Source organism: Solanum pennellii, chromosome 5 (genome assembly GCF_001406875.1).
Source record: "Solanum pennellii chromosome 5, SPENNV200".
NCBI classification, from domain to species: Eukaryota; Viridiplantae; Streptophyta; class Magnoliopsida; order Solanales; family Solanaceae; genus Solanum; species Solanum pennellii.
In genome coordinates, this window is record NC_028641.1 from 2,228,969 (window position 1) to 2,250,100 (window position 21,132).

At 33.0% G+C, this 21,132-nt stretch overlaps 3 protein-coding genes across 4 annotated transcripts; 1 reads left to right on the forward strand and 2 right to left on the reverse strand.

Moving 5' to 3' along the window:
- Nucleotides 1-450: 450 nt before the first annotated feature.
- LOC107020666 (AAA-ATPase At3g28580-like) lies at nt 451-2,288 on the forward strand. The gene is given in 2 exon segments (XM_015221123.1): nt 451-489; nt 491-2,288. Coding segments are annotated over 2 exon segments (1,716 nt in total). The 3' UTR covers nt 2,168-2,288.
- Nucleotides 2,289-6,057: 3,769 nt separating this feature from the next.
- On the reverse strand, nt 6,058-8,014 carry LOC107018718 (protein PHYTOCHROME KINASE SUBSTRATE 1-like). The gene has a single exon (XM_015219272.2). It carries the CDS (start codon nt 7,594-7,596, stop codon nt 6,238-6,240), a length of 1,359 nt encoding a protein of 452 aa, XP_015074758.1. The 5' UTR covers nt 7,597-8,014; the 3' UTR covers nt 6,058-6,237.
- Nucleotides 8,015-9,387: 1,373 nt separating this feature from the next.
- On the reverse strand, nt 9,388-15,711 carry LOC107020549 (probable methyltransferase PMT2). Of its 2 annotated transcripts, none has more exons than XM_015220959.2 (7): nt 15,355-15,711; nt 13,738-14,389; nt 13,411-13,621; nt 12,971-13,265; nt 11,453-11,827; nt 10,545-10,622; nt 9,388-10,006 (listed from the first exon to the last, which is right to left on the reverse strand). In XM_015220959.2, the coding sequence occupies exons 2-7, from the start codon at nt 14,380-14,382 to the stop codon at nt 9,772-9,774; spliced, it is 1,839 nt and encodes a 612-aa protein (XP_015076445.1). In that variant the 5' UTR covers nt 14,383-14,389; nt 15,355-15,711; the 3' UTR covers nt 9,388-9,771. The 2 variants fall into 2 exon arrangements, with proteins under 2 accessions (XP_015076445.1, XP_015076446.1); XM_015220960.2 differs by having other exon boundaries at nt 9,391-10,006; nt 15,253-15,711.
- Between the last annotated feature and the right edge of the window lie 5,421 nt (nt 15,712-21,132).

Here is a 21,132-nt window from a genome sequence, read left to right on the forward strand (position 1 = left end):
CTACCCCGAGACCCGGTATCTAAGACTTGACCCGGACTCTCGACTCGAGACATGACATTTTAATTGGGACCCGAGTCCAACACCTGACTTGAGAATCGACCTAGGAACCGACTTCCAAATTGAGACCCGACTCCGACTCTCGATCTGAGACTCGAGACCCGATTTCTAACCCGATCCGACGCTAACACGCAATACCTGACTCTTGACTCGATCCTACCTCGACTCTCAACCTGATACCCGACTTCATCACTCGACCCGAAACCCCACCCCAACACTCGACCTAGGATCCGACCTCGAGTCCTGACCTGGGACTCGAAACTCCGTTGAGGATCTGACTTTGACCTAATAGGACCCGAGCTCAGAACTGGATCTTTGCTCAGGTCTAGAGGTCCGTGTCCCAATTTATGTGATATAGTTGACTTTTGAGTCTATCGAAAAAAGAATGACAAAATGTCTTTCTATCTTGTCTTAAAGGCATTTTACACGCCCTAGCTCTCTGGTCATTTCTATCTCTCTCTATATATATAGAGAGAAGACCATAACAAACATTCACATATACTTGAATACTCCAATTAACTTCAAGATGATGCAAGATGTTTGGACTCAATTGGGTCCTACCATTGCAGCCATCATGTTCACCTGGACCATGTACCAGAACTACTTCCCTCACGAACTTCGCGGTCATATTAGGAGGTATACCGATAAACTCGTTAGCTATTTCTATCCATATATGCACATTATCTTTTATGAACTTGAAACTGAAGGGTGGTTTGAGCGGAGCAAAGCTTACGTATCGATTGAAAGGTACCTAAGCAAGAGCTCGAGCACACAAGCTAAGCGTCTCAAAGCCAATTCGGTGAAGGATGGTCAATCGCTTGTCCTAACCATGGATGATCATGAGGAGATAACCGATGAATATAAAGGCGAGAAGGTTTGGTGGATTTCGAGCCAAAAACCAGCCAGTAGGCAGACAATATCTTTGTATAAGGAGGATGAGAAGAGATATTTCAAGCTAAAATTTCACAAAAAGAATCGCGACCTTGTCACAAATTCATACTTGAAGTATGTGTTGGATGAAGGAAAGGCGATATCTGTGAAAGAACGACAGAGAAAGCTGTACACGAACAATAAAGGAGATGGAGGTGGTTATAGATACAGGGGAGGGAGGATGTGGAGTGGAGTAGTATTCGAGCATCCGTCAACATTTGATACTCTAGCTATGGATCCAAACAAGAAGCAAGAGATCATAGATGATCTCGAAACATTTAGCAAGTCAAAAGACTATTACGCAAAGATTGGTAAGGCGTGGAAGCGTGGTTATCTTCTTTATGGTCCTCCAGGAACCGGTAAATCTAGCATGATTGCTGCTATGGCTAATTTCTTGAAGTATGACGTCTATGATCTTGAGCTGACATCGGTTAAGGACAATACCGAGCTAAGAAAACTCCTGATAGATACAACAGGTAAATCTATTATTGTGATTGAAGACATAGATTGTTCCCTTGACCTAACAGGTCAACGAGAGACGAATAAGAAGAAGAAAGAAGAGGAAGATAAAGGAAAAACTGAGGAAGATGCCGTCAAGGAGAAGATGAAAAAAGGCGGAGAGACGAAAGAAAAGCAAAGTGAGGTAACTTTATCAGGACTATTGAACTTCATTGATGGTCTATGGTCAGCTATTGGCGGTGAAAGGCTAATCGTCTTCACTACAAACTACGTGGAGAAGCTTGATCCTGCTCTAATCCGGAGGGGGAGAATGGATAAACATATTGTCCTATCCTACTGTTGCTTTGAGTCATTCAAAGTTCTTGCACATAACTATCTTGACGTCGTTGAATCTCATGTTCACTTTCCTCAGATTCGTCGTTTATTAGAGGAAACTAATATGACTCCTGCTGATATTGCTGAGAATTTGATGCCTAAGTCTTCAAAGGAAAATGCAGATATTTGTTTAGAGAGATTGATTAAAGCTCTCGAAACTGCAAAAGAGGAAGCGAAACTTAAGGCTGAGGAAGAAGAGAGAGCAAAGGCGGCTGAGAAGGAGAAAGAAGAGAAAGATCGCGAGGAAAAGAAAGAAGCAACAGCTACTGAAGAAGCTAAGAATGTTGACGGTGTAAACGAAAAAGACAATGGTGTTAAGGAAAATGGTAATGTTAGCAAAACTTGATGAATACACACATATAAGAAAGTATATTTGGAGGTGTTTTAGCTTTCTGTTTTCTACAATTAGCTGTACTTGTAATAAGTTGTTGGTGAAGGTTAATAAGAAGTTTTTTTTAATCATGAAACACTCAAATTTTAGCATTACAATCCTTATTTTGCCTAGCGTATTCTAACGAGCTAACAAGCACTGCAGCGCGATCAATTACTATAGTGTCGTTGCAGTGCAAACTTCAGTCTATATGTATGAAATTAAGCGATATTGACATAGTATTTTGTCTTCAACACTGTCCTCTTTATAGTCCTTATGAGTATTTTTAGAAAGGATTAATCTATACAAGTCATTGGGAATATTCGGGTTTTTTCTTATGCAAAAGTAGGTATACACATTCTATTTGATACAGGATCCTGTTACAACAATGCAGGACAGATCTCAGAAGGAATCAGCACGAAAAGAAATAAAGCATTTTCGCGTTTATAGGAATGTTATGAATCGATGCTTCAAAAGTTATCGCGACTACAGAATGAAGATCAATATGTATTACTTTAGCAGAAACAGGTACAGAGAAGAGCAAAGATAATACAATTTTGTTTAGTGTAGAAGTAAAAAGTAATGAATGCTATAAAGCCTTTACCGAATAGGCTTTAGCAGCATTCACAAAGAGCGCTAAAATGTAATTGTCACTAGCAATTAAGAAAAATATTAGCGACATTTAAGTTATTATCGTTAAATAATTAGTGCTAAAAATTTAAATTAGTATTAGAAACAATGGACATTCTTTCCGTCTTCATTTGATTTTTGTGTAATAGTGTGATATTATATATACATCATATATATACGGTTTATACACTTATATATTATTTGTTCAATATAGATATATTACATATACATTATATATCAGTGTATAAATATTGTATAATAGCGTGTATATATATATATATACACATTTCTTATGTATAGTTATACTTCATGTATACGTATATGGTTGATATACTTATATATTACATATACACTATATATCAGTGTATAAATATTGTATTTTAGTCTGTATATATATATACATTTCTTATACATAGTTATACATCATAGGTACATAGTTATATTAACTCACTACTTGCAAGTAGAGGTCTTAAACATGTGAGTTGAATTGCATTTGGATATGTTGAAATTTTAATGATTCGTTTGAAAGTTAAGTTATAACCAATTTCCTCAATTCTTATTAAAATTTTAATTCTTTATTTTTTTTTCTTATAATTTATTTGCGTACAAAATTTTTAAAATTCAAATTTATGATTATATATAATATATCAAATAAAAAATATTTTTTTTTCAAAAATATAAATACAGCTTCTTATAGATCAATCTAAACTTCACATCAATTTAATTTTAAAAATAATTGAACGGATTAAAATGAATTGAATTAATAAAATAAGCTGATTATTAACCTATTCGAAGTAATACTAGAAGAATCTAAAATAATAAGAGGGACACCAAACTTTATGTCAAATAAAAGCTTTAATTTAACACTTGGTAGAGAACCTATACACATATTATATTACATGAAAATACCTAATAAGTTGTCAGCAAAGTGATAAGGATCTTAATTATATTTTGTTGGACCACTTTTTGAAAAATAAATTCAGGTATAGGGGCTAAAATATATAATTAAGTCCCATATCGATTATTCGACTAATTTAAATTTGTATTATATAAGATTAAAGGAAGTACGTTAAGTGTGCCACGTTGAATGACGAATATATTGGTCATTTTTTTATATGATTTTAAATAATTGTTATCTTTTGAACTAGTATATATTTTTCCAGATTGAGTTTGTATCGAATATATTTTTTTATATGGTAATAAGAATCTTACTTTAATTCGATGTTATTGTGTCACAATATTGACCCTCATATGTTATATATGTCATTCATACTGCGATTGATAAGTTAGAAAGAAGGGTGTTAAGTGTATATTTTATTATCTTTTTATATGCTCTTAAATAATTCTCGTTTCATGAGCTATTTTTGAAGTTGGACGCGCACTATTGATCTCTTTACGAAAAAAATGATTTGAAATTTGAAAAAAGTTTAATATAATATTACTCAAATAACAAATTTTAGACTTGTTTCTCATCTAGCCAAGTTTTCAAATGTCTCCATGAGAAGGAAAATAACAGAAATAAATAGACTAGGATTTTTAAATTAATTCATTTTATTTTTTGGGAAACTTATTAACATGCACAATTCGATTAAAATTATTTATAAATATGATCAAAATATACTTAAGTCGTTATTTTTTTTTCTTGATATACTTTCAATAATATTGTAGATGTCAATTCAGGTTGTGAGATAAGGGTAATGAATTATTGAGATTATTTTTGGATATATATATTTTTTCATTTATTATTGAAAATTGACTCATCTTTAAAAGTTAGAGATTGAAAAGTCACTCGAAAAGACCAGCTGGCTTTGCATCTATGTTTGAACAATCACATTGAGATATGTCATCTTCAATTTTTAGACATTTTGGTGTCGATTTGAATCGATTATCGATTAAAATTAAAATTAAATTTATTTAATTATTTTTAAAATACTAAAATTAAACTAAATTATCATTAAATATGATAAATACATTTATCGATTTGTTATTTTATTTAATTTAATCCGATTGTTTAATTATTAAGCATACACAAAAAAAAACATGAAATGACTGAAATGGCCTAAAACCTATTTTAGAAAATTAGGTTACAAAGTTATTACATAATTGGAATGAGGAGGTAAATTGGGATTTTTTAATTGTTAATATAGTGAACAGATAAAAATAAACGATTATGATAGATTACGTATATCAATAGTTTTAAAACTTATCAACGTATATAAATAAATAGTTATATAGTCCTTTTATAATATGGTTGGACAAGGATGAACCAAACCAGCCACGAGGAACACAATATATATCACTTTCATGACAAGTTGGAATTAATTAAAAGGAAGTAATTAGTCAACCCCACCATATTAAATACAATTAAAGAAGAAAAAAAAATTAATTAGTATGGAATGTCTTGCAAGAACATGACCCATTGATGGTAAGTTGGTAACTAATCAATAATCATATATAGTGATTAGTGATCAAAATTAAGATTTTTAGTTTATGAGTTCTCGATTATAATTGTTTTTATTTATTGTTAGGGACCGGCCTCAACTAGTGAACACATCTAATTGCTACGAGATAGGCTTGTAAATAGGAAGAATAACGAAATTATGATTTTTTTATCAGTTTCAACACTTTTATATTTAAATTTAAAAAAATCTTTCGTGTTGAATTGCATCCATTAAAGGTTCGTCTATAAGAGTAAGAGTAGTTTGACATCAATCTGACTTCGTATCATCATATATAAAAGAGAGTAAATCAAGCCAAGTAATATTAGAAAGAACAATTACTGCAACAAAAGCAACTTTTAGCAGCAATAGATATACACATTAATAAAGAGTGTTAAAGTTTTTACTCACATTAGTTTGAGTGTCATTAGATCCAATGTCACTAAAGGCTTTAGAGACATATACAAAAAATGTTAGTTGCCGCTAAAAATACATATTTAGCGGGAATTGACTATTGTCGTTAATAATTGCCGCTAAAGATCATTTTTGATGTAGCAAATATCATTATTCAGTTATATTAGCTATAGTAATAAGCCACAAACACAAATACATAATCAACAAGATGTATTCACAACAGAAAAGCCCGATTTTTATTTTTCGAAAAAGAAGTGAACACTTTGCTGATTAATGAAGTACCTCGCCTAGAAGGAGAGGAACGAAGCTTTGTGTTTGTTTGAACAGGAAGACCGACTACTCCAAGATCACTTATCCATAAATCGATTAATCGTACAAACAACATAAAGAAATATAACCAGCGTTTATTGATAAAAACAACCCCAAACACTTAAAACTAAGAATCTCATATTACACTTGCACACTAGAACTAGAACAAGAACAAGAACTAACAAAAAAATACTTCTAACTAGCTTTACTTTATTCTTCAACTACTAAAGTTTTACATAAAAATTTCACATCTAACTAAGCATACAAGAAATCTGCAGGACGTCCAGAATATGTAGTAGCAAATGATCTTGTAGTAAAACCATGTTTCTTATTTCCTCCATCGAATCGATTCACTTTGCTCTCAGCATGAAACCTTGTCATTGGCATAATAGGCTCATAAGTCCTCTGATGCATCTCAACTGATGATTTTTCACTAGATTTATATGCATCTCCCACAACTCCTACAGCTTTATGACTATTACATCCCAACAAAATGCTCGAACGACGTTTAGCCTTGTCTCTTCCATTGGAGTTGTTATTGGTTCTAATTGAGGGTATTTTAACTTCTTCTATATCAGACATCATAGAGAAATCTGCTGCACTAGCAGTTACAACACTCCAATCAATGCTAACTTCACTTGGAGCATAACAGGACATACTATCTGAGCCCTGTCTAACTAGACTTTGATTAGCTGTATTGTTACTTGGGAAGCTTTCGATTTCAAATAAGTCTGAACTTGCATCACTTTCCGCGTAATCTTCTTCATATGTTCCATTTGAACTTGCACCTATGTTGATGATGTCGATTTCTTCAGCTTTCGGAACAATTGCATCCCATGTTAACATGCCTATGTTCTTCTCAAGACTCATTTTGCTTCTTTCTTTCTCTGTTATTGAAAAGCCAAACACTTCTAGTGACTTTCTTGATTCCTCTTCTTCTGTTTCCTTTTTGATCATTTGTATCCCATTCCCACCTTTAGGATCATAAACAGGAACGACGAAACGCTCATCTGATTTCAATCCAACTACTCCTAAATCATCAATTTTCTTGAAGTGCAAATCTTGATCATTAGCTCCTATTGTACTAGTCTTCTTTGATTTTGATTTGAAACTTTTTTCGCGGAGTTGATCATCAATCTCAACAGAGTTCTTGTCTTTGCAGTAACAATTGCAGCCAAATCTAGCAAGGAATTTCTTTCCATAAGACTTGTTGTTAGTAGTCTTTATTGGCCGCGGCGCTTGATGCTGATGATGATGCTGATAATTTCTTGTAACTTTCTGCAACAATGCACTTCTGCTATTCCAACTTGATTCTGAATGAACACTTGGTGTTAAAGGTCTGATCTTTTGCTGCAAAGAAACTATATCAGCAACAACAGGTTGATCATTATGAATCTTGTGTTTGTTTTGTGTCACATTGTTTACTTCATCAACCCCTTCATTGAAGTATTTTTCTGCACTAAATATGTCTATTTCACCATCATCTATCTTCTTACTTGATTCAAGATTAAGTACTATGGTTTGTTCAGTACCATTGATCAAATAAGAAGAAAATGAAGGATCAAGAAGATTTGTAGTAGTTTTTTTGGTAGCTTCTAGTTTGACCATAGCCATTGAGACTAAGTTTTGTATTTGAGTGGAAAGGAGGTGTTTTGGTAAGGGGAAAAAGACTCAAAAAGAAGAGATTTTTGTAAAGAAAAATGGATTTTGGAAGCACTAAACTACAATAGGAAAATGATGAAAAATAGTTTGGATGTAGATATAACAGAAATCATAGAAGGGAAAAAGGAAGTTAGTTCACTAGTGAAAATTGATGGTGCTGAATAAAGCTATGTAACCTTTTCTTTTCTCTTCCTCTACTAGAATTCTCAACATCAGATTGTGATTTTTCCTTTGACACTTGTCCCACCTTTTGGTATGGAGGAAAATTATCATCAACGACAATAACATATTCAGTATGATCCCGCAAGTGGGATTTGAGGAGGACATGCATTACTCATCTCTTTTCTGATTGGTATGGTATGGAGGTCGCTCGCTCTTTGATCAGTGATTCACCGGTCAGGTGGGGTCACTAGTAATAAGATAATACTTCACTGAGCCTACCAACGTTAGATCTATCATCATAGATAAGAAAACAGGAAAATATTTTCTCAAAATGTTTTCATGTTAGGTTGGTCAAAATGCTGTGGAATTGCCCGGTCCCACTCCCGCCCCCACCTCCTCATCCCCAACCCCACCATCTTGGTAATATTTTCTGCTTACTTATCAACTATTGAAAAAATAAGTGATTTCCGTCGAAAATGATTTACTTTATGCCAAAGGTTTACTTACTTTATGCCAAAGGTTTAGTACTCTTTATAATCTTTAACTCTAACCGAAGTGAAAAATGACTTATATTGTATCAAACATACTGCTATAATTTCTATAGTTATAATAAAATTAGAATATGTAGCAGAAAATGCAGAATATTTGCTTGTCCTTTATGGAATATATTTAATTTGTTTTAAATATGGTGTAGAAGTAGATGAGTATAGAAATCAATCAAAAACAGAAATCATATCAATGCAGTTACCCCACATTAGCTTATGGTTTAGCTATCACAAATTATATAACAAATAAGAACAAGTCAATTTTATGGAGTTATGTGAATTTTGGCCCATAAAGACTGCTGGCCACACAAGATTCACAATATCTAACAACATTTACAATCAAATCTGAGTATGAACAGATAATAAATTTTTAACTCATTTGGTATCAATAATGTTTAGATCATTCATGTGTACATGCTCCTTGTCGGCAAATACTACTTGATGCATACAACACAAAATTTTACAACTCAATTACCAACATGTAAGGTGGGGTATAGTCCCACCACCGAGGGCCGAGGGGCGGTGTAAGATGGTTAAGATTCCTTCACACTTAATCAGATATTGTCCGTTTTGACCTCACAGATTTATCGAACTCAAAGGCGTATGTACCATTGGAACTTGTTTTATGCCTTATTTGACTTAGTTTTTAGGTGCAGATGGCTAATACTCTGAATTTAGATCTAAGTTTCAGATGGTAACAAAATTTTTCTCAAATCATTGACCAATCCTAGTAGCCTACTGACAACTCTTATCACTTGTCATTCAAAGCCAGAGAGTCCGAACTAAAATATTGAGTTTATGTGTTCTGAATTCTAGAAAATAAAGTTTACGAGTTCTGTCTAACTCGATGCTAAAACTGTAGCTCCACCCCTGGCTAGCCAAGTGTAACTTGAGGTACAATAACCTCAAATATAAAAGAAGTGCAGAGTAATGTCTATGATTTTTGTGATCAGATCAGTGTCCTGTGCACTTCCATTTTGTATTTTTTGCTCTTTTCTCATTCTATTGAAGAAAAAACAACTACTGAATCAAGATATCATATCAGAAATCAACTAGATCAAATTTCCACTTTAATTAAACAACACATTACAGAGTCTATATATCGAGGGAAGAAATGTTTCTAAGGACTTTCGAAAAGCTTCATAATAATCCCATGTAGCTCAGTTTTTAGAGTCATTATCAAACGAGACATGGAACAGAGAAGAAAATGAAGACAGTTATAAACGCTAAATCATCTGGTATAATTTATGGATCCATCAAGACTAAAGATATGCCGTGGAGTCACCTGTCAAGGGACCCTGCTCGATCAAAATTTCTAGGGGTGAAACGTCTTGCATAACCATGGATTTTGTGTTCATAAGATGTTGGTCTTCCTGATCCATACGAGTTCATATGGTCAGACAACATCTTCGGTGGCATCTCATTGTGAGGATGTGGAGTTGGTATCACCCAGAGTCCAATATTGTTTGACAGCAACCAGTATTTTCTCGGGAACAAGGGGACCGTCCTCATGATCCATCAATTTGAAGTTCCACCTCATGCCTCCTATTATCTTCTTCACCTTGATCAGTACATCTACATTGTCTCTTAGAATGACAGCTCCTTCTGGACGCAAAATACGGTCCATCTCTAAGAGAATGTCTTGAAAGTCACACCTATAAAATTAAAAAATGCTAATTTAGTCGATGTTACCAATTATTATTTTTTTCCTATAGCTCCTTTTAACTGGCTCTTATTCTTTTCCTCGCTGGGGATCAGTAGGTGGGGGAGATATGAGTTGCCAGAGTGACGAGTTGGCATTTCTATTTCAACAAGAACAGTGCAGTTACGAATAACAGCATATGAAGTCACAGCAGCAAAAAGGAGAAATGACGGTGGATTTAGCCACAGCACACGCAAACTTCTGCCGGTACTTCAAATATCAGTCATTATACCATATACTGAGAAGGTTACTACCCTAAAATTTTAAGTGGATGATCATCTACTATCAGTGTATATTTACTTAAGTTACCTTTGCTCTTATCATATCACAATTAATTAGACCTTTTTACTTAAATAGCAACTAGGCACGGCCAACAATAGGACCTTCAATAAAGGAGCTGCAATACCACAGTGCTATTAAGCTCTTTATCTAAATGAATAACATACGAAGTAAATTAGCAATATAAATAAATAGCGAAGATAAAAACTTACTTGTCCTTATATAAACTGAAAAGGCCATTAGCATGAATGAGATCATATGTCCTTGGGTATGTAGAAAATGCTTCACACCTGAATCAGAAGATAACTATATGATCAGAGGATAGCTTTCTCTTACATAAGGAAGAGAAATAAAAAGAAATAAAGTAAAACATAACACTAGTATCTTCCTTGTGAACAAAAAAAAGATAAATTTGATACAAGTTATTTTCTCAAACAGCATACTGCATTTTCTTGACATCCTTTTTGCTATTTCAATAAAGCATGAGTACGTTCTGATAGAAACAAATGAGAAAATTACTTTTGTATATATGGATCTTAGGTGCATTTGTGAAACATTTTCATGGACTCATAATAGAGAATTTCGTCAAAAACAAAATGCAGTAGTCATCTATTTTCAACACATTTAGACATTTACTAGGGTGGAAGTCTTGATCTTATCTCCAGCATGTAAACAAAACACGTTGAACCAGGGGAAAGGAGAGTTTCTATCATATGGTCCTATATCTGTTAAATCAACAATAACAACGTACCCAGTAGAGTCCCACAAGTGGGGTGTGGGGAGGGTGGGGAGGGTGGGGTGTATTCAGACCTTTGTGGGGTAGAAAGACTGTTTTTGATAGACCCTTTGTCTCAAGAAAAACATTTTTCAGAATCAGTCTGAAAGAAATGCAAGAGTAAAAAGCTATAATGAAAAATTTTGAAGAAAGAGAAGGACCACCAGTAAACAGAGACTGAAATTGCATGACAAGAGTAAACACGGACTGAATTCCTAAAAAGTCAGATTATGAGGGAGACAACGAGAGTAATTCCTAAAAAGATAGATTATAAGGAGACACCAATAACTACATCATCATCTCAATATCAGAACTATAGATCATTCATCCCCTATTAGTACGTACCAGTCATGATAGATACCAATCAGTCCCCGTTCGAATACAACTCCCAAAGTATTCTTCTCAGCTATTGTTGGCATAACATTCATAACCCAAAACTTGGGATCATGAAGTGCTGCTGCAAAACCTCCTAGTCCAGCATTCATGTCCATAATGTTGCGGTACCTTCCAGTGTCCAGGAGTTTGTTGATCTTCTTATAAGCACTTACGTGTTTCTTCCATTTCTTGCTGTCTTCTTGATATTTCGCAACAGACACTCCAGAAACTAATCCATTGGCAATTCTTGGAGGAACAGCATAAAGTCTCTCAGGGAATGGCTTTAGACTCTCGTCTCCACCATTACCATTGTTTGGTGTTATGCAAATTTCCATTTTGTTGTACCTGAACCAAAGAGGTAAAAATAATGGATCAGCCATGAGCTTGTTTTCAACATTGATATAATATGAACACAATCAAGACCACTGAAGCTGCCTCAAACAAAACACAGTAATCATGCATTTCAATATACAACAACCGATTTCAGGGTTGTATCACTTACTGCAAAATAACGAATTATTCAAAATACAATACCAATCCTACTGTCACATTCAGCACAAAAAGGCATTTATAGATAAAATGTGAATTACTTTACGTTCGCTGGAAATGCCAAAACTAAAAGCTGTAAATTAAACCAGTTAAAATACTCAATTCTATCAGAAACCAGTTTGGACAAAATGAAGCAAGGGTTATCTTGTTTATGGTCATCAAAACAGGACAGTGCTGTTCATCGTGCTATTAGCTATCAGTTGATGCATTCCTGTGGTAGTACATATATTGTGTTCAACAAGAACTAAGCATCAATTGAACAATTTCAGCTGGCTTAATAAGCAGAAGTGGCTGTCGAATAATTAGATGACCAGAACTCTTGATAAGAGAATAGGAGAACAGATTGTAGTGCAGAACAAGTTATTTAAATTGCTTCTATGGTCAAACCAGGATGTAACTAAATATGAAGGAAAATCTTACTTCTAACATACAGCTTAAATCATTAAAGAAATTTTTAAACTGACAGTAACATGTCCAATGTAATGAAAGAACCTCAGTCTATCCTTTTTCTTTTCGCTTTTTTAGGAAGGGCCTTGGCTTGGAGAGTTGAGATAAGTTGTAGCATGCACTAAGCCACTTCTATAACGCAGTTCGCTTAGTAAGTTAACAATGTGATATTTACCTTATCAGATTATGGCAAATGGATTATCCTGCATACTTAGTGAGTTTTCTGCCACCTAGACAATTCAAATTCGCATACTGAACCTTCTTGACATGCTATTCATCTAAGAAACAAGTTTCTCATGTTCAAGTAATTCTTACTGGTGGCATGATCTAATTTATTTCTAAAGCACCTCAAGAAACCTATTTCACAGTAGAATAGAGCTGCCACTCATAGGAATAGGGACGCATGAAGCACATTCACCTTTTTCATTTTCCCAAGAGAAGATCTGAGAACCTCCAACACATACAATTGAACTATTAAGTATGATGACATACCAGACACTATCTGGATCAGAAGGTTTACAAACTTTGGCTGCAGAATTTTCTTGTGCAGAACGGCACGAGGCACTATCCTTTCTTTTCTGCCAAATAGCAGTCTCTCCCTTCTCAGATATCTTCTCCCAGCAAAGAAGTTTAGCAGCCTCTTCAATCTTCCTTTGTTCTTCCTCAAGATCCTCCTTGGGGCGTTGCCAGGCCTTAAAATTGACCTTCCAGTTGATAGGAGGTCCAGAAAGCACCCAGTAGCCTCCAGGTCTAAGAACTCGGTCAACTTCCATCATGAGGATTCCATCTACATGACGAATAAACAATTCATGCAATTAAAAAACCATCATCAGAAAGAAATAATTAGCTAAAACATACAGACAAACAAGTACAATGCCTCTCTAATTCTAAAAATTCAACCATTTTTCTGGATATCAACATGAGATACATACCAGCAGCTCCCCATGGGATTAGACAACGAGAACAATGGGCCATATCAAAGGCTTTAGATGGATATGGCATTTTGATTGTTCCTAGTACACCAATAACAGCAGGCACACCCCTTTCCAGAGCAAACTGAACCTGAGCTTCATGTGAGTCTCTTGGGGCAAATGACATTGCTATGACATTCCTTTTCCAAAGATAAGCACCCCAACTTGCAACCTAGCACAATTTGAGAAATTCTTAGCCAAAACAGCAACAGAATAACATATACTTCCCATGTAAGCAAAGACACATGTGTTTAGAGAAGAAAACAGTTCACGAAGCAGGAAACATACCCCACAACCAGTGTCCAAAGCAGTCCTAACTGTCCCATTCTCGATTGGGACGACTGAAGCAAGCTGATCAATATACTTATCTGCTCCTTGAGGGAATTGTGTCCCTCCTCCTGGGAACCTAAACACATTACCCTCATATTGAACCCAGTTCTGAATAGCCTTCTCAACAGTCAAGCTCTTATATGGAGCATTGGCATAGGGAACATAATCCCGACTTTTTGGCCACGGAAATGGGGTAACATATCCCTTAGGTGCTGGAATAAGGCAATGTAACTTCTCTTCTTGAGGTGGACAATGCCTTTCTCGGTAGTTCATATTTTCCCTTGGGAAAGTCATAGCACGCTTTTGATCTTGACATGGTGTATAATCAGTGTACTGAGCATCACATGGCTTAAGTTCCTCGACTTCTTCCGACTCATCAGTACCACCTGCTTCGCCAGCATGACGAGTTTCAAAATTGAGATTTGGTAGTACATCGCAATTCTCACCAGCAGTCTTGGTGACAGCCACTGCTATACTATCTCCTTTCCCAAAACCACTTCTTTGCCATGCTCCAAGTAAATAGAAGAAGCAGCATAGACCAGCTATTATAAATATTGATACAGAAGTCCTAGTCCTATTATCCCCTGAGTTTTTGCCCGCCATTGCAGCCCTGAAATAATTTCAGTACTTCGTTAGGATTGAAAAGGAAATACAAATGCAGATGCACATTTTCCTCAAGTGATAAAAAGATGCAAGGAAACCAAGACATCACTAATTGCATATAACATGGCCTTTCATAATTTAGAGTAAGAAAAATACAAGCTTGTAGCTAGATCAGAATTCAGAATGTGATAAATGGTTATTGAGGTCTCAAGATCTTAAATTTCTACACATAGACTTATTATTTCAAACAAAACTTTCAAAGTTCCTCCTCACATCACTCTCATAATGTAAGGGATCCATGCCAACCCTTTCATGTCAAATGTTATCTAAGTTCCTAAAGTTAGTCGAGATCAACTAAAACCAAAAGGTAGACTTAGATCAGATAAAGCTCTCATTCCTCAAGCCAGGGATATGATCAGAAGTTGAATAACTGCAGATCCAGCATAGTGATGAAACCAGCATAACTTTCAAACACTCAAAAGTCCCTTCTTGGACATCCCACAACAATTGGATCTTTTAAGCATTCAAAACTTCTTAAGGATCAAAATCAGATCTTTTACTAGTTCAAGAATTCTGGTCTACATAACACTAAACAGTCTAGTGCTTTAACCAAACAGTTAAATAACCATATCTTTACTCCAAACATAATAAAACAAAAACATCAAACAAACACAATGCACTACCAAAGAAGAAACCTTTTATCCATGAATTACACACCACAATAAATGCTCAACGACACAACTTTTCATTTAAATCAGCTAATCTAATCAATGATCAACATCACCTTAAAAAACAAAAAAAAAAAACAAAAAAGGGACCAGATTTAAAACATAAATGAGCTCAAGAAAACTTTTCTTAAACAAACCCCACCTGTCAAATGAATCAACTAAACAAGAAATCAAATCCAAATCACAAAGTTCCAATGATTAAATAAACAGATCACAGCTAACACATGATTCAAGAATCACATACCAATGGCATGAAAATATTCCAACAATTCCTTAAATGATCTCCAAAATCTCTTCTTTCCCCTTTATTTCTTTTCCTTTATCAACAGACAGCAATGGGTTATGGGTCCAGTCCTTAAAAAATTCCAAAAAATTAATCAAGAAACAAATTTAACACAAACCCCACTTCAAAAATCCAAACTTTAATTCATAAAAATCGTTTCTTGATGATTTCTTTAACCAAATACATCAAAATCACACGTCTCCTTCTCTCTATCTATCATACAAAGACGGGAAAAAATGGTACTCTGAAGAAAGTGAAAACTCGGGTTTGGTTGTTTTCAGTTTGCTAAATAATAGAAATCATTTTCGCATTTATTATTAGTATAATAAATATAATATATATAAAAATGGAAAATTTGAGGTACAAAGTGTGCACCAATAAGATCCCAGATCTGTAAAAGGGACCCACGCGCAAATTGATTGAAAAATGAGGGACCTATATTGTATTTTAGTAAAAATCTAGCAAGGAGAAGATGAACTTTTGCCGGTGCTAAGGTTGAAGCTATTTTTAGTTTGAAGAGACAAAAAAGGTGAAAAATTAGGGGTGGTAAATCAACAATGTGACCTACATTTTCGTTTTAATTTGTTTATCTTAGTTTAATTTTTTTAAAAAAATTAAAATTTCCCACTTAAAATTAGAAGTAAATTTTAATAAAATAATTAATTGACTATTCGCGCGGTTACTTTTTTCTGATTTCTCCTTTTTTTTATTATAATTTTTTAAAATATATATATACGGAGACGGAGAATGAATGACAAAATTAAAGTATATTTAAGTGTGTTTTATGTCTCAATTATAAATGAATTATAATAGTCAACAAAGCCTCACTAAGTGAGGCTGGATGATAGAGTATACCTAAATTTTATCGCTACTTCATTGAGGTAGAGATGTTGTCAAAAGACATTTTGCTCAAGTGCATTAAATTCAAGTGAAAGAAGAAGAAAACAACGACGAAAGTATAGCAAATAAGAAAAGCAGTGTACAAGTAGTAATCGAAACAAAATAAATAACACATGGTGTTAAGCACATCAAAAACAAGAATTACAAGTGTGCGATTACAAGCACTAACAAGCGTAAAACCTCACAGGTAAATACAACACTCTATCTCTATTAACCTTTTACCTTGATACAGGACCTTCACTCCTTCATATACAGTGTCATCGGCAATATAAATTACTTGCATCATATTTTATTTAATTACTTATTACCTTTTCAGCCTGCCGCAATATCACTATCTCTTCGAGTGCTCCTATAACCAACCTTTCACATCTTTTCTCTGAAATATTTACGCACTTTCTTTTTACATTTCCGAACTATCTATAACAAGTATTTTAATAATCTTTAAAATGGAATAAATAGCATTCAATCTCTTTTTGGTTCAATGGCAAGTACAAGTAGGTGTTGTCTTTCTAGTGAAATAGAAATGGACGGTCGAGATCGTTTAATCAATGAAATATTGATTATTCAGATGCCTTAGTAAACGGGTGGGACCCCTAGGATGTTTGTTCTATTTTGGGATGGTGGACCAGGGATATAGTGTGGACCACGACGTAGACTAACTGCCCCTTTCTTTTGAGAATTTAACGCTTTTTGACGGTGGTTTTATAATTTATTTTTTATTTTTGATTAAGTTTTGTTGGTCTTAAATATTTTTTAAAATTATTTAATTTTAGAATATCTAAGATTATAAATATTATTAAATTTAAAATAATAATATTTTATTTATAAATCCCATTAAAATTCAAAATCAGATTAAAAAAATACTCATAATTAGCTGAAAATTTAGGAGATCCTTAATTTGCGTACGTTTGAGGAAGACATGGGAACTACTACTTAATTAATGTTTCATAAATGCAGTCTTGTTACTTTATGTAAGCACAATTATATTATTGAAAAAAAAAGAACCAATTAAAAAAGAAAGACTCAAATATGTCATTAAACTTTAGAAAAATATTCATTTATGTCATCAGTTAAAAGTTTGGCTTATTTATACTATTACCGTTAAAGAAAAGGCTCATTCGTGTCATTATTCACGTCATCAATTTTTTTAACTAAAAAATCATAATTCTGAGAAAAAATGAATTAATAATTTTTTGATTTATTTATTAAATAAATTGATGATGTGGCCAAACTATAATTGGTCACGTCATCAATTTTTTAAATTAAAAAATCAAAATTCTGAATAAATATTGAATTTGTTTTTTGATTTTTTTTATTAAAAAAAATGATGATATAATCGAATTATAATTGACCACGTGTTAAAATGGTTTTGCGAACCACCGTTAAAAAATAATGACATGAATGAGCATTTTTTTAACGGTAATGACATAAATGAGCTAAACTTTTGACTGATGACTTAAATGAGTCTTTTCTGAAATTTTAATGACATATTTGAGCCTTTTCCCTTAAAAAAAGATTGATTAAAAATTTGAAAACAATTTTTTAATTAAAAAATTAAAAAAACAAGTTTTTGATAAAAAAAAATAAGAATCATAATATATTTTTATCTAAAACAATTTTTTGCGAATTAAACATACGTGTCATTAGAAAATTAAACAAAATAACTCAAAAAGAAAATTTCCTTTTTTTTTTCTTCTGACTTGCTATGCCAAAAAGGTTAATGAAAATTCTGAGTATAAAAATAGTAAAGGATAAAATTAGCTAAGTGATAAGAATAATGGCATAATTGAAGAAGCAATAATAATAAAATTAAAATCATATCTTAAAAAGTTATATGTTACTTACCATAACCGACAAGACTATTAAGTTTCTATCTCAGTTATTAATATTTTAGGTAAATTAAATATATATATACTAAAATAAGTTTTCAGGATCAAGATCCAACTAAATATGCATAAAGTAATCATATAGTACAAATTTGTATTTATTTTTCATTACTTAAATTAGAAAAAGGGAAAAAATGTCTTCATATTTTTGCCTTTTTCTCTATCGTGCATTATTATATTGTCACTTTGTCAGCATGTTCATATTCAATTAACACCAGAGATCTAGCCTAATTTTTTTTAATTTATAGTTTATGCTGGGCTCAATAAATAATTAAAAACATTTAAGATGTAGAGATTTTTTATTGAAAAATTTCATAAGTTATTTGTTCAAATATTATCTAAAAGTTAACATTTGAAAGAAAACATATCTGATTTTCAGATCATGATAGTTAGCACGAGTTAAAGATCTACAATTAAATTTATATGTTTCGATTGTATTGCCACAATACTAATAATTTTTTTTTATTTAATTTAATTAATTATGAGAGTTATTTAAATAAATTATTGTTTATGTCTTTTTCGTAGAGTCACGTTGGTCAAGAGATTAGACTTGTATTGTTTTGGGATTGATAGTTAGATATTTTTTCTGTCTTTAATTACTTGTTTATTTTTAAATTGAAATATTTATTAAAAAATAATTAATAATATTGTGCGTTTATTATTTTACTTCTTTTAATTATGAAACTTATGAAAAATTTTATATTTTTTAAAATAATAAGTCTTTAATTGAGAATATGATAGATAAAAAGCTTTATTCTTTTTTTATTTGTTAAAATAAATAAATAATTAAAATAACTATAAAAAAAATTAAGAACGGATGAAGTATCAATATAATAGTTTTTAATGGATGAAACAAGTGTAATCATTTGCATTTTCAATTTTTCATTCCTTTTTGCTGTCTTCCATTATTATTCAAACACTAGTAATTAAAGTAAAGATCTCAAAAATCTAACTATTAATTTATATGGTTAAATCTTTTTAATACTAGTTTTAATAAATTTTAATCAATTCTAATTAACACAAAATCATCTGAATAAAAAGTTAATAACTTAATATGGAACATTCAAACCCTTAACAAAAGCTCCTCAAAAGTAGTTGTCAGTGTCATAGCTATTTATAGAAGTACGATTTGTTAGGACCGGAAATAAGCAGGTGTAACGCGGAATCTAGCAATGCAAACCTCGAAAGACCACGAGTAAGAAGACAACGAGAAATATACCAAAAGACACAAAGATTTAACGTGGTTCGGTCAATCGACCTACGTCCACAAAGGAGATGAGCAATCCCCTATAAATATAAGACTACAAAATACAGAGAGAAACAACCTCAACCAATTCACTCGGAATACATGGGAGGTTCACACAAGTGATAACGTATCAAGCTTGTGACCCACAAATTCTCCCTCTAACCAAAACTCTCAAAGCCCTTAAGACTACATTGTGAATGCTGATTAAGTTAGAAGGAACATTCCTCTATTTATAGAGTCCTAAACCTTTTCCTACAAGAAAAGGATTAGTCAATCCAAAACCTTTTCCTAAAAGGAAAACCTATTTATGGTAAGAAATTTAGGGCAAATAAAACCCAACAAATCTCCCCCTTGGCCTGAATTTCTGACAAAATAAATTTGTCCACCTTCTTCACTTAATCTTCAACAACTTGCTTCTCCTCTCCATAATCTCCTTTGCAAAATTTATGTCTCAACACAGAGAACCTCTCTGAAACAATTTCTCCAACAAAATCTTCATTACTGTCAAAAAAGTTGCGGCTAGAACTATACCCATCAAGATGAACACCTCTTTATAACCTGGTTCAATCATCGATTATCGAACCACTAAACCTGACTCCATCATTGAATCTGGCTCTGATACCACTTGTTAGGACCGAAAATAAGCAGGTGTAAACGCGGAAGCTAGCAAAGCAAACCTCGAAAGACCACGAGTAAGAAGACAACGAGAAATATACCAAAAGACACAAAGATTTAACGTGGTTCGGTCAATCGACCTACGTCCACAAAGGAGATGAGCAATCCACTATAAATATGAGAGTACAAAATACAGAGGGAAACAACCTCAACCAATTCACTCGGAATACATGGGAGGTTCACACAAGTGATAACGTATCAAGCTTGTGACCCATAAATTCTCCCCCTAACCAAAACTCTCAAAGCCCTTAAGACTACATTGTGAATGCTGATTAAGTTAGAAGGAACATGCCTCTATTTATAGAGTCCTAAACCTTTTCCTTTCAGAAAAAGGATTAGTCAATCCAAATCCTTTTCCTAAAAGGAAAACCTATTTATGGTAAGAAATTTAGGGCAAATAAAACCTAACACGATTAAGCAATGAGCAAGTTATACTTCACTACTAGATACATTTCTATAAAATCTTTATAACTTTTTTCGATTCTTTTAAGGTACAAACATTGTAATGAATTACTAATATAGATTGTCGCGTATTGGTGGAAGTACTTCACCCTTAAATAGATGTCTCGAATTTGAGTTCTGAATATATAGAGAATTTAATTGGAAGCTTCACCTTCAAATAAGTCCTGCACAGCGCGATCTAAATTTAGTCGAAACTCCTATATTAATTTCGGACATTGGTTAGAAAATAAAAAATAACATTACAATGAATAATTTTTTTAATTTTTCACTTGATATTTGAAATTCATATTAAAACTTCAACTAAATTTAGATCGCGCCTCGAGCTAAAAGTAGTGTTGGTTGTAGTGGAAACTGGGCCTATTTTATTAGTGAATGAACTTGTGGATTTCTCTTCTCTTTTAAGCCAACAAGCCAATGAACAAAGACTGTACAAAAAATTGTCTGAATTGTATCGTAAAATGAATTTATTAAATGTATTTATTTACTTTTTATTGTATATGACACGTGTCTTGTGTACTTTAATTGCATATTCTAAATTTTCATTTTTGGGATGACACGTGTAACTAGCAC

Coding starts and splice junctions, on each gene's coding strand:
- LOC107018718 (XM_015219272.2), bottom strand. CDS start 7,596: ATGGCTATGGTCAAACTAGAAGCTACCAAAAAAACTACTACAAATCTT.
- LOC107020549 (XM_015220959.2), bottom strand. CDS start 14,382: ATGGCGGGCAAAAACTCAGGGGATAATAGGACTAGGACTTCTGTATCA. Junction 11,828..12,970: donor TCTGATCCAGATAGTGTCTG/GTATGTCATCAT, acceptor TCTTTGGTTCAG/GTACAACAAAATGGAAATTT. Junction 10,007..10,544: donor TTCAGTTTATATAAGGACAA/GTAAGTTTTTAT, acceptor TTAATTTTATAG/GTGTGACTTTCAAGACATTC.